Here is a 14104-nt window from a genome sequence, read left to right as displayed (position 1 = left end):
ACCCCCATATTTTCAGAAACAACAAGTAGCAAATATTTCTTCCTCTCCTCCTGCCAATGATACTTAATGTTCTATAAGAAAGTGCAACAGACAATTCTAGCACCCAAAATAATATGTCGTTATAGAAGTAAATATAGTAGTTAGTTATTCATAGTTTCATACTGTCATACAACATTGAAATTGTTCAATAAATGTAGCAAAAGGAAGCTACTTACATTTACAAACAGTTATAATAAGAAACAATCTTATTTTTCCTTCATTCTCTAATCTTTCTTACCAAATTCAAAATTTCACTACAACATCTACTTCAAAGGGAAAAAGGGAGCAACAAACCAAAAAAACAATATTCCCTACAACATTGCATTTTCTGTCAGTTTTTCAAGAAAACCCCGTTTAACCATAATCTCCTTCAAGTTCTTGCATTTTTGCAGCTGACCAGCACGTTTGAGCAGGTCCATGACCATTCTGTACACCAGGTCCTTGGGTTTCAAGCATTTTACCTCCACCATCTCCATCAGGGCATCACATGCACGCCTCCAGTTCCCCCTCCCACAATAAGCAGTTATCAAGGCGCTATAAGTGTTGACATTTGGCTCGACTCCTTCCTTCTCCATCTCTTTCTTTATCCGAAGAACCATATCCATTTTCTCCTCCTTATTAAATAACTCTATTAAAAGGTTGTAGGTGACAGTATTAGGCTGCACATTTAGCTCACGCATTTTGTCATACAACTTGCGTACAGCCTCAATGTTACTCGATTTAACCAACAATTTAAAAATTGGGTTGAATGAGTAGCAATCAGGGTTACACTTTTTCAACACCATTTGGTTTAGCACTTTCAAAGCTCCATCTAGGTTTGCTTGGGACTTACTGCAGTGCATCTCGATTATAAAATTGTATGTAATTATGTCGGGTTCGCACCCAAGCCGTTTCATGTCATTATGGACTTGAAGCACCTGTGCAGTTCTACCAGCCTTGACATGGGCCCGCATAATCGCATTAAATGTGGCAGTGTTGGGTGAACATCCTGAATCGATCATCTGACATAAGAGCTCTTGTGCACGCGGTAATTGGCCGGCTCGATGCATGGCATCTATTATGCATGTATAAGTGTAAACATTTGGTTTAATCCCTGTTTTGCTCATTTCAGTGAAAATCTCTTCTGCCCTATCTAAATGGCCGGCACGACACCATGCATTAATCAGAGCCGAGTACAGAACCGTGTCAGGAGAAATCACAGGCTTGAACGAGTCGAATATTGATTGGGCCTCATGTGCCAGACGCTTTTTGGCAAGAGATCCAATAACAGTTGCAAGAAATGATGGGTCGGGTTCATGCCCATAATCCGACATGCGACAAAACAACTCCTTTGCCTCATTGGGCATAGAGGCCCGAATGTACCGACGAATTAAGGTTATGATGGTGTGTGATGGTACAGGTACATTGAGAGCAAGCATTTTGTCGAGCAGTTGGCGAGCAAGGGGAAAACAGTGTAATTTTGCAGAGAAATCAATCATGACAGTAAACAAGTCTGTTAAGTTGGCGGGAGAAGGCGAGAAAGAGAGGTACCAGTTGAAGAAGGTAATGGTTTGGTGGAAGGGATGACCATGACGGAGTGAAGAAACACGGCGGATGAGCTCGAGAGTGAGAGCATCTGATGGCGCGGTGGAGGTGAGCTGAGAAAATGTGGTAGTGAGAGAGGGAATGGAGAAGTCGAGAGGAGGTGGGGAAGAAGATAGAGAAGGATTGGAGTGGTGGTGGTCTAATATTAAAGAATGGAGCTTTTGGAGAAGTTTTGACTCAGAAGCAGTGAGAGATGGGGTGGCGGTGTCGGTGGCGGTGGTGGATAGAAGGTTAAGAAGGGATGAAGATCGGAGAATGGAGGTTTTGGGTCGGAGAAGGAACGCCATGACTTGATTAGGGTTTAAGAGTTAGAGAGCTTGCAGCCTTGCACCGGTCACAGGACTTTAGACAAGGAGAAGAGAAGGTCAGAAGAAAGAGGCTTTTTTGGGTTTGTGAGCATGTAAGAACCCAAAAGGCCCAAATACCAGAATTCTAAATCTTTAGCCTGATTAGGCCCAAATTAAGCCTTCGCATCTTCTACAAGCCTGAGGGTAGGGGATATTGAATAAATGTTTATTATAACTGTAAGACTAATGAACTCTAGTAACTATCTTATTATTGATTTTCTTTCCGATAATGACAGTATTGTGATATTGATTTCATATTGTTTCCGTTAACAAGTTGTCATGATAATTAGAACGGTATAAGCCTTGTCACGACAGATACATGTTATGGTATCTATCAGTGTTATCAGACTAGAAATTGTAAAGTTAAGAAACCAAATGTTACCAGACTTAGTGATTGTAAAGATTAGGTCCCAAATGTTACCAGATTTAAAGGTTTAAAAGATTTTGACCCAAACCATTTATTCTGATAAGATTCTTAGAGTTCTGATTTATTTATATGATTTTTGTTATTCAATTGGATACTGTTATTGAGCATTTGCATTCGTCAATATGAAATGCACTGTTTATTTCTCGTGCGGTGATTTCATTCTGAATATGAATTTCCTTCGAATCCAATAATCTGAGTGGCAATCAGTACTGAGAAATAATTTATTATTTCTTACTCGTTTCTCCTTGTGGGTTACAGGTTTATTATAGGGAGATAAAGATCGATTCCGGGTTATAATTGACAGCAGGGTCACCTAAAGGTATGAGATTTAAGTTTATTATCTGACATGGTGCACATAGTATATCTCTAGCATCATCTACTATAAAATGTCAGATAATTATTGTATATAAATTGGAATGTGGCAAAAATAATGGATGTTACTGGCAATGCATGAAAAGATCCGTACCTAGTGTTACGTATATTAAATGGTAAATGGGCGCAGTAGAATTGTCGCATCTCCGAATCAGGAATGTGACAGTACTTGTTCCGTTGAAAGAATTAAAAGGAGGTCTATTTAAAAAAAAAAAACTCCTTATTATGCAACGAAAGATTAAATAACCCAGAAAAGAGGAGGATTTGCAATCTCAATCTCCCAAAATAATCATCAAATATTGAAGCAAATCATTCGCGGCCTCTGATCAAGCACTGGAATTAATATCCTCGTACCGTTTCTGCAAATTAGAGAAAAAACATCAAGTATATACATAAACACAAAAATTAAATAAAAGACAATAATAAAATAGATTTTTAAAAGTTGCAGATATATCACCCACTCTTTAAACTTGTGATTTTCTTTTGTGACCAACAAACTAATTTCTTGTTGGCCTACATATCAAATTAAGTGCACTTGTGAATATCCCAATCGAAACAGTGCCATCTATCTAGAAAATAGAAAGAGGCAATTAGAAACAGAGCGTGAGAGAGGAAGAGAGCGTGCCATCAGATTATGAAGAGTTCAATCAACCCAAGTAAATAGAGAGAACCAATTATATGTAGTTAATGAAAAAACGCTCTAGCGATTGGGCGTGGAAGAAAGGAAGAGAGCATAAGAGCTCATATCCATCCGGCCCGGCCCTTTACCCGTTTGGCTCGACACCATAACAGGCTAGGCAAGACCGGGCCGAGGGACAGGCCAGGTCAGACTTGGGCTTTGGTTAAAGCCCATAGGCAGCCCGTTGGACCTTTCTTTCTCTAAATAATATTTTATTCCATATTTAATCGTTAGGGTTTTATAATCTGGTATCCAGATTACAGCCGCTATTTCACACTCTCCCTCTCTCTCCACCACCTGGCCTCTGCCACTCCGGACAACCGCCCTCCGCTCCCCTCCTCTCGCCGCTCCTCAGTCCTCACCAGAGAATCGATCGAACCGCTCTCTCTTTCCGCCAGATCGTCGAGGCCACGACCACCTCAATTGTATGTTAATATGTTTAGAACAGTATTTAATGTACTCAATTTTAAGCTGTATCTTATTCTTGTAAACTCCGATGATGTGGTTTAGTATATTAATCTGTTTAGCACAATAGGTATTATACTCAACTTCTTTGAGACTTAGATTTAAGAATCTCGGTTTGCTTTTAATTCATAAGAATTTTGATTTTCTAAAATTCGTATGAATCTCGGTTTGCTTTTAATTTTCTGAATTATATAGTTTTAAAAACAATGTGTTAAATGAATGTAATTTGATCTAATACTCTTTCTTTGGTAGGCAAAATGGTTAACAGCTGAATTCGAAGGTATAATATCGTATAGTGTCATTTTGTAGTATTTTAATTAAATATGCTTGTATTTCTATTTAACTCTTAGTTGTTGTTTTTTCCAGATTTGAGAGAGGGTAATCCATTTAAGACATTGTGATGATTTAGATGGAGATGAAGATGTTGAGGTAACTCTTCTTCTTTTTTATTAATTGGATGTTATTGAAAATTTGAATGCTCTCTAGATATTTGATGAAATGAAACCAAAATTATTGACTCTCAATCAGCCTCTTGCTTTTCCACAGTGAACTGTTATTGAAATAAATATTTATTTGAATATTTTTTTGTTATGCGGGAGAGAGGAGGCTTTTTAAAAGTTCAACTGCTTAAATAGAAGAGATGTACACATTTTAGTACCTTTTCCAATTTATCTATCGGTATTGAAGATGGAGGATAAAATATATTTATTTTCTGTAATTGTTAAAGGAAAATCATGTGCTGGAGATGGATAAAATATCTTAATTTTCTGTAATTGTTAAAAGAAAATCATGTGCTGTGTGTTATAGAGTAGAATTAGCAAGCTATTATTTGACATGACTGTATTTCAGATGAATGAGTAGTACTGTATAAGTATGAAAAGTCTTTTATGTTGTTTTTATATTTGTTGATTTCAGTTTTATTTTTAGTTCAAGAGGCACAGAATAGGTTTTTGGTGTTAGGCACAGAAAAGGATTCTATTCATGCAAATAACACTAGTTAGTATAAATTTAGAATGAAGCTCTGAATATTAGATGTAAAACAACATCTCTACCCATAAAATAATTGGTACCTCCAATATATCGTAAAAAATAGCTTTGTGATGATAAATGAACAATTATTGACAACGTAGGGTCCAAATTGCAAAATTGAAACCACCCTCTTCTCCTGCCACGTGGAGAATAAATGAACAATTATTGACAAGGTAGGGTCCAATTCTGTTCTCTCTATTGTTTTTCTTTAATATACAGATATACAGATAAAATATTTCCATTTATGTGTTTAGATCCGGGCTCACTTCCTTGGTCCTATAGCTCAGTGGAGCAGACAGTCACATTCAACGACAGAACCTCTGAGGTAACAAAATATTTCTGTTTATATGTGGACGGTCTGATCAGGATCCGGGCCAATCTGGCCTGAGGATAAATGCACGTGTGCCATTAATACTCGTGCTGATTCTGAATGAACGGTCAGGATCTAAAAAAGAAATATTATGTTACCTTAGGTGATTTGAATAGCTATCCTTTTACCATCTCTTCTCCCTCCTTTTTCTCTATTCCGCTGCTGCTGTTGGGTAGGAACGAGGCGGAGTTAGGTAACCCGACTGGTAAGAGAGCAATCGAACCCTCGTTTCATTTTCTACTCAAGGTACCATCTCCCTCTCTTTTTTGAGTAATCATGGTCAATTAGCTATCGAATTGCTCCAGTAGATTAGAAGGACCCATTCCAATTTTGCAATTTGGACCCTACCTTGTCAATAATTGCTCATTTATCATTACAAAGTTATTTTTTACGATATATTGGAAGTACCAATTATTTTATGGGTAGAGATGTTGTTTTACATGTAATATTCAGAGCTTCATTCTAAATTTATACTAACTAGTGTTATTTGCATGAATAGAATCAATCAACTGAAGATGAAAAGCTTGATGTATGGGACCCATTCCAATTTTGCAATTTGGACCCTACCTTGTCAATAATTGCTCATTTATCATTACAAAGTTATTTTTTACGATATATTGGAAGTACCAATTATTTTATGGGTAGAGATGTTGTTTTACATGTAATATTCAGAGCTTCATTCTAAATTTATACTAACTAGTGTTATTTGCATGAATAGAATCAATCAACTGAAGATGAAAAGCTTGATGTATGATAAATTGATTTGTACCAGTCAATTGAATTATATCTACAATTGGAGAAAGATATCATCTTTTGTACCTCCTTCAAGGTGCACGCCTTCTAGTAATGCACTTCTCTTCCTCTATCTATCAGTATTTCTTTTCTAGATACACCCTCGAAAGCTTGAAACTTTACCTTTTTCTTTTAACTTCTATAGGAGCTCGACATGCTGTTCAATGTGCAACACGCTTTCGACCTTGCATTGATATACACAAGGTGATTTTGCACTTAATGAAATATCTTACGAAGTTTCGGTACCACTAATAGGTACAAACATGTATTTTCCAGTATATGTACTACTTTTGTTTAAAGCAATATTTCTGTTTCCTCTTTTGTAATTTTTTAGTTTTTCTGGTTTAAAGCACTAGTATTGTACTTGAAGCGTACCAATACTAGGAGGTGATTCCATTACTTGAATGATATTTTGCCATTTTGCGATATGACCCTCAATAAACTTAATTTCTGACCAAATCCTCAATTGAACTTTATATCATTTTCTCTTAGGGAAAAGTCAAGCAAATTGTTGGGTCAACTCTGAGAGATTCATCAGAAAATGGGAGCTCCCTTCTTGTGACAAACTTTGAATCTGACAACTCAGCTGCCTACTACGCAAATATGTACAAACGAGACAGTCTTTCTGGTGGCCATGTCATAATGCTTGGTGCCGATCCCTTGAGCCAGGTGGCAGCTTTAGAGGCCTTACATGCTTATCCTGGTTAGAAATTATATTTGTATTTTTTACTTTTTTTACTTTTATTGGTAGATGGTGAGAGGGGCATCATGGATGTTACAATTACAGGTGACTAACCTTACCTGATTTGTTACAAATATTTGAATTTTGAAAAGAAATGACAACTGTTTATTTTTGTGAGTAGGTGGTTTGCATGTTGGAGGCGGGATTAACTTGGAGAATGCCATGAAATATCTTGATGAAGGTGCATCTCATGTTATTGTTACCTCAGTATGTTTTTCCTTCTTCCCCTGAGGTGTTATTTAAAAATACGACAAATTATTTGTTTTTATTTGCAAAATGAATAAAAAAAAGGGTATGAAAACATAAGTAAAAGGCTCAATGTTCTTTCAGTTATCATCTTTATGCTTGTGAGGTATTTGTAAGGTGCCATTGGTTGTGTTTATTGGGTTTATGAAATTTAATGTGTTTGTTTAACTTTGTATTAAAAATTTACTACGTGAAGGCTTATACACCAAGTTTTGGTCAAGGACACAATAAATGACATGTATTGGTTTGTAAATTCAGAAAATGCAAGAAATCAAACCAAGTAGTAAATGCAAATTCATATTGGTCCTTGAGTAGTATCATCTTCTTATTTTATATTATTAAAATGTAACATATCATTTTTATTAGCTTTACCGATTTGAACCTTATCCAACTTTTTGCCTTTGTTTTTATTTTTACCTTTTTAGTACGTCTTTAGTGATGGAAAGATGAACATGGAGCGGCTTCAAGGCCTTGTTGATTTGATAGGGAGGAAAAGACTTGTTTTGGATCTTAGCTGTCGAAAAAAGGTATATTATTTTTGCTTAAATCAAGCCTTTATTGAGGCATAATTGAATCTGCAGTTGATTGATGCAAAATCAGTTTATATTAAGCTTTTTCTGGACTTCAACTGGGGCATCTTTAGGCAACTGTCTAAATGAGGTTTAAATTATTTGACCAAATAGTTGAAGCTTGTTGCACTAATCACAGTAGTAAAAGCTTTACTGTGCGTGCGTGTGTTTTTATTTTTATTATTTTTTTAAGTTTGATACGAACAGTGAGCTTCTGATAGGTACTGCAGTTTGATAAGGAAGCAAGTTATTGCATCTTAGTTTTGAAGAAAGTATGTGCCAGTTAATTTAATGAGGATTAATGGAGGCAAAATTACATAGCCCACCAGTTTTTGATACAAATTTGAGTTTAATTGGGGCTTAATTGTACAACTTACACTGAGTTGATCCATTTTATCTCTTACAATATGTCAGGTATAGCATCAAACCATATTGGGTTATTTAGCACATGATGCATTTAGTACTAAAATTGGGCCACAGTGAGGCTTAAAATTGGGCAATATTGAGGATTAAATGTTTAAGTTTGATTTGTTTGAGGCTAATTTTGGTTTTTACTTTTTACAAAGTTGAATTTCTATCTATTTTTCACAATGCAGGATGGAAAATATGCCATTGTGACAGACAGATGGCAAAAGTATAGTGATGTATTTCTAAATGCTCAAAGTTTGGAATTTTTGGCTTCATATGCTGATGAATTTTTGGTGCATGGAGTTGATGTAGAAGGGAAAAGGTGAAGCTTTCTCACCTTGTCATATATAAATTTTTCCTTTTTTTGTGGGCACATGTAATTAAAGTATTCAGTCTTTTTTTTGTAAGGAATAAGGGTCCAGCCCCTATTCGTAATTTCATTGGTTGAAATGTGGTTTTATATGTTTTGGTTTAGAAAACCATTGAAAAAAGTAGAAATTTAGGAAAAAAAATGAAAAGACTCACTAGTGTTGAGTCGTAGAATCCCAGTATTCAGTCTTATGTGGTTGATTACTGTTAAATTAAGGTTTCATTGGATTTTAAGTTTTATTTGAGCAGTTCAAAGGCAAATATTGGCATAATATACAACAATACTAGTTCATTCTGGCACCCAACTTAGTTGATCCTATAGTAGATATAACTGGAGTAGAACTAGGGTGTTCCTAAGTTCAACAAGCCTCCTTGACTCTAAAATTTATCGGATTGACTTTAAATGATGAATCTGAACCGTTGAGACCCGTGTACCTTACAAGTGATGCGTCTACGTGCAGAAAATTTAAACTTTCAAAATAATTTAGTATAAAGTCAAATGGTCAAAATTAGAAGGTTTATAAATTAATTTTAATGCATTCATTTTTTGAACGTTTTTGTACCACTTGACTCTATAAACAACAACAACAACCAAGCCTTTAGTCCCAAACGAGTTGGGGTAGGCTAGAAATGAAACCCAATCACAATTACCACTTGACTCTATACAAAATTAATTTGAAAGTTTAAAATTCTTGCATATAGATGCAAGCATTCGCAAGGGTAGATGGGTTTTAACGGTTTGGATTCGTCATTCAAAGTCAATCCAGTAGGTTTTAGAGTTGAGTTCACAATAAGACTTGGTGAACTTAGGAACACCCTAGTTCTACTTGATATAACTGTATAATTAATGTTATAGAATTGTGCTCTGTACTTTCTTGACTTCCATTTATGTTGACTTTCTTATGGCATGACAGATTAGGTATAGATGAGGAGCTCGTCACTCTGCTTGGATCTCTTTCTCCAGTATGTAACACATCTCTCTTCAATTATTTTTTAATCCTTTTAACTTTTCTCGTTATCTTACTTAAAAGTTGAGAAGAAAAATGATGATTTTTGGTTGAATTAGACTTTCTTCGAATCCCAATAGTTTTTAATTGAAATATATGGTAATATGATATTTGGTTTCTTTGGCAAGATACATCTTATGCTCTACTGCATTTACAAATAACACCCAGTATTACTCATATTTGCAAAATTTAGCAGTTAGCTTTGTTTAAACCAATGCTCAGCTGGCCAAAGAAACTAAAATAGACTTTCTTTTTCATATCAAATTAATTGATTTTTTTTCAAAATTAGCTCCTAATTAGGTTTTGTTCTACCTGTCACTTTCTGTTTACTTTGTGCTTGCATAAAAAAGGATCTTGTCAAGCATATAATGCCATTATCTTACAAGTGTATATTAAAGGGGGAATTTCATGTATACCCCTCTAAATTATGTATTTCCCTCTCTAATGATATCATATTGATCCTTCTAAACTTCAAAAACTCACAAAATTTACCCATTTTAATTGTATTAAAACTCATTTTAATTTTGTGAAGTACCCATTTTACCCTTCATTAAAAAAATAAAAAAAATGCAGCATGTTTAGAAAATACAAATCTACTAATTGGACGGTTTTCGAAGGCAAATTGGTCATTTCTGTACTTCTGATGCTTACATAGTTTCATTTAGATATATGATTGTGTAAGCGCTATATATAGAGAAATCATCCATTTTTCCTCGGAAACTGACCAATTGAAAAACTAACATTTTTAGAAACTTGGTATAGTTTTTATATTTTTAATGAAGAGTAAAATGGGTACTTCATAAATTAAAAATGAGTTTAAATATAAGGGAAAATTTCTAGTGTACCCATGCAAACTTTCAAAATAGCCAATTTCCCCATAATAACACTATAATAGCCAATATCCCCATACAAATTTATAATCTTTTCTTATATCCCTTTTATTTATCCAATCAATTATTTAGTTATTCTAAAACAGAAATTGACAAATGTACCCTCTTCTTTCCTCCTCTCTTCTTACCTTTGTCCTTCTCCTTACACCCCCATATTAATGGCAGAGCAATTCAATGAAGGAATTAACACTGCTAAATTGTGAATAATTAATCTTGCTGATGCTATCTCTCTCTCTCTCTCTCTCTCTCTCTCGTTCACTGTCTCACTTCAGTAGTTTACCTTATCATACCTTTAGATTGTTCTATTCTAATGGGGAGTGCCGTGCTGTGACAGAGCCACTGTCAAGAGGGGCCCATAGTCCCCTGATGAAGATTACTTAGCCTTTGTCACTTGAGATCCTAAACCACATTTCTCATTCCAATTTGCTCACATTAAAATTATTTGTGGCTTGTGGTTCCCAATATTCTATGACATGTCGCTGCATCAGCCATCCTTAAACCTATAGTGACATTGTACATGTGAGGGAGGTGTAAAAAATCTACTACTTTATGGATCCAACTCGTTTGGTCGAATCAGAGCGGAGCCCGTTTAACTCTCTACCTGATCCTCTCCGTTATCCAGTCAAACACAGTTGAGAGGAAGCAAATGTTTGCCCGAACCAGATCCGACCAATCCGATTGCAGCCATTCATTCACATTTTTTTCCCACTGCATATCCACCATTACTCTGCCTAAAAAAGCTAGTATATATTCCCTTCATAAAATTTATTTAATCATCTTGGCCATATATATCCTTTTATAATTTTGTGTATTCTGAATCAATGTGATTCTTGCTATTAAATTGGGATTTCGAATTTTTTTCACTTCTACTAGTGAACTTGTTGTCAAATTATCTGGTGGCGCAAGGCAGTTGGTACAGTGAAGGGTGAAGGAGAACGAGAGAGATGGGGGAGGGTAAATTTGTCAATTTTAGTTTAAAAAATAATGAAATAATAAATTGAATAAATAAAAGGGGATAGAAGAAAAGATTAGAATTTTTTATGGGCATATTGGATATTATGGTGTTTGCATGGGTAAATTGGCTATTTTGCAAATTTGTATGGGTACAGTGGAAATTTTCCCTAAATATAATGTCATTACCTTTTACAAGCATATTAAAAAATGTTGGGTTTTGAAATGAGAAATATTGCATATTGTTTTGGATTACACCTAATCTTGTAACTTGCTTTCTAGATTCCGGTAACTTATGCCGGAGGCGTATCAACAATGGATGACCTTGAGAGAATAAAGACAGCTGGTAGAGGCCGAGTTGATGTCACAGTTGGTAGCTCTCTCAACATATTTGGAGGTGATCTTTCTTATGAGAAGGTTGTAGCATGGCATAATGAACAAATCGAGTCCGTATCCGCCCAAGTACCTGAGGTGCAATTTATAAAAATGGACGGCCCTCATTAACATCCAGGCTAAACTCAATCCGGTAGCTGTTGAGGCTATAGGAGGTCTGCTTTGAGATTCGTGCCAAGTGAAATGAATTGTCCAGATTCAGCACTTGCACCTCAGGTACCTGGGGGGATGTGGATTCGAACAAATCATGGTCAATATAGAGAGCATTATGCCTTTTCTGAGCACGAAATTCGAGTTGAATTCGGTTTTTTGTTGATCAAAGTAGTTATGTAGCAGAAAGGTAATAAATTAATGATGATTGGATAAATGCCTATGTATAATAAGGTTACTACCATAGTGACATGAATTATTTGAATTCGGTTCGGTGGGGTTAAAATTTCGTGATTCGGGAATAATTGGGTATAATTTGGATATTATTCAGTACCACAAGGAAGCAAAGAAAAAAAATCTTTTCATTTTTTATTCGCGAATAATTTGTTTTCTTCGTGTTTATTTGTGAATAATTCATCAAAAATTTGGTTAACCGAATAATTCGCCGTTTACTTCAAAACCCCAAAAAAATATTTTATTTGTGAATAAAATGCAAATATTATTACTATGCTAACAACTAGTGGAATAATCTCTTGTTTTGAGCAAAGTTGATAGAAGCATAATGACCATTTCATTTGATGAATTTGACAACCGAACCTAGTTTGATTTTGATGAATTTAGAAAATCAAATAATCCCTAAATATTTTATTATTGGAATCCGAATAAGTCCACTATCTAATTTGTAGGTACAATTTTTCCTTCAAGCTGAATAATTCATAATTTGAAGAAAATTTATCTGTATTATGTTTATATATTATTTTACATCTATCCAAACGAATTGACAATTTAAATGGTGTTTACCACCTCCAGTACTTTTTTTAAATTTCTGTCAATTAATAACAAAGTTTTGAATTATTGGGAATTTATTGCAGCACTGAGAGTAAAACTAAGATATTGTTAAGCTCATTCAATTTTTTTAGTAAGTTTAATTTCAAAATCTATTGCTAACTTCAAACAACGAATTCACGTTTAACCTGATCTATTTATAAGTGATGGATTGACATGCAAAATATATAAATTTTTGAATTAATTTAATATAAAATCAAGTGGTTACAATAAGTCTAAATTAATTTTCATGCATTTATTTTCATCATTCTTTTAATTGATTGATTTTATAAATAAATAATTCAAATATTATAAATTGTGTTTGCAAATACATCAAAGTAGATTAATCTTAACAATATCATTTCGTCGTTTAAAGTTAATTTGATAATTTTTAAAATTTCAATTTATCAACTTGGTGAAGTTAAGGTAACACTATTAACAGTTTGATTTCGTTCGTTTAAAGTTAATTTGATAATTTTTAAAATTTGCAAAAGTATAAAAGATGCATTGTGCAAATTGATTTGAATTCTGATCAGATGGTCCGGATCTAAACATAAATATTATGTTACTTCAGAGATAAGTGGATCCCAACAAATTGTAAATTTGTAACCAAACTACGGTCCACATGTCAGTGTAAGGAGAACTCTCCACAGTTAGTTTGTATGGAAAATGCCACAGAAGAACCACGGTGCCAATTGCTTGGCAGAGAAATTCAAGAGCTAGATACTGTAGGCCCCGCAAAATATCCCCTCACATCCCCTCCACAAACACGAATTACATTCCCTAAAGGAGCACAAATTTTGAGATTGAATCGAAACCATTAGATCTTCTATTGCACTTTTTTTTTTTTGAGAGAAACCCCCAAGTGTATTTTATTGAATCATAAACTGCGATTACATTAGACTTAAACTAGCTACTTAAAATTAAAGCTCCTGTCCTACTTAAATGAAATTAAAACAACTAAAAAAGTAAGAACTGCGGAAGTAAAAGATCCTATCCTTTTTAATGAAATGTAAAAAACTGCAGAAGTAAAAACATTTCTATCCCCAGCTGTCTGACAAATTCCATGCCATCTGATCCCCTATTGCTCTGTTGTGTTGTTCTTGTCGCATTTGCTTAGTTGTGAGGCTGCGACAGTCTCCCTCTTCCTACATGTTGTAATAGTGTACTTCTCTCCACTTCTTGCCATACATTTATGCATTCCTCAGCAATTGATCCGGCCCTCCAGGAAGGCAGAGTATCTAATGAGTTGTTATTGATCATATCCACTAACACTTTGCAATTAGAGAATATGTTTCAACAGCTTGTTGTTGTGTCTAAGGCAACATGTTGCATAGCCGTCAGCAGGACGCATGCCTCTGCATGGAATGGGTCTTGTGTAATCATGCATGAATAATGAGCTTCCCGTAGCACTCCTCCTTCATCAAAGCACAGGACTCCAGTTCCTGTT

General features: G+C 34.9%; 2 protein-coding genes across 5 annotated transcripts; one reads left to right on the top strand and one right to left on the bottom strand.

Moving 5' to 3' along the window:
- Positions 1–248: 248 nt before the first annotated feature.
- LOC144549626 (Pentatricopeptide repeat (PPR) superfamily protein) lies at positions 249–1986 on the bottom strand. The gene has a single exon (XM_078298399.1). It carries the CDS (start codon positions 1908–1910, stop codon positions 351–353), a length of 1560 nt encoding a protein of 519 aa, XP_078154525.1. The 5' UTR covers positions 1911–1986; the 3' UTR covers positions 249–350.
- A 1728-nt stretch (positions 1987–3714) lies between these two features.
- On the top strand, positions 3715–12199 carry APG10 (Aldolase-type TIM barrel family protein). Of its 4 annotated transcripts, XM_078298358.1 has the most exons (13): positions 3716–3873; positions 4166–4193; positions 4280–4342; positions 5197–5267; positions 5489–5558; positions 6031–6155; positions 6250–6308; positions 6597–6807; positions 6968–7053; positions 7518–7619; positions 8258–8391; positions 9353–9401; positions 11569–12199. In XM_078298358.1, exons 6-13 carry the CDS (start codon positions 6047–6049, stop codon positions 11788–11790), a joined length of 972 nt encoding a protein of 323 aa, XP_078154484.1. In that variant the 5' UTR covers positions 3716–3873; positions 4166–4193; positions 4280–4342; positions 5197–5267; positions 5489–5558; positions 6031–6046; the 3' UTR covers positions 11791–12199. The 4 variants fall into 4 exon arrangements, with proteins under 4 accessions (XP_078154480.1, XP_078154482.1, XP_078154484.1 ...); XM_078298357.1 differs by having other exon boundaries at positions 5197–5558; XM_078298354.1 differs by lacking the exons at positions 5197–5267; positions 5489–5558 and having other exon boundaries at positions 3715–3873.
- Positions 12200–14104: the final 1905 nt, after the last annotated feature.

This window comes from Carex rostrata, chromosome 35 (assembly GCF_964058835.1).
Source record: "Carex rostrata chromosome 35, lpCarRost1.2, whole genome shotgun sequence".
NCBI classification, from domain to species: domain Eukaryota; kingdom Viridiplantae; phylum Streptophyta; class Magnoliopsida; order Poales; family Cyperaceae; genus Carex; species Carex rostrata.
The sequence above is the reverse complement of the archived record's forward strand: the minus strand, read 5'-3'. Positions and strand labels throughout refer to the sequence as shown.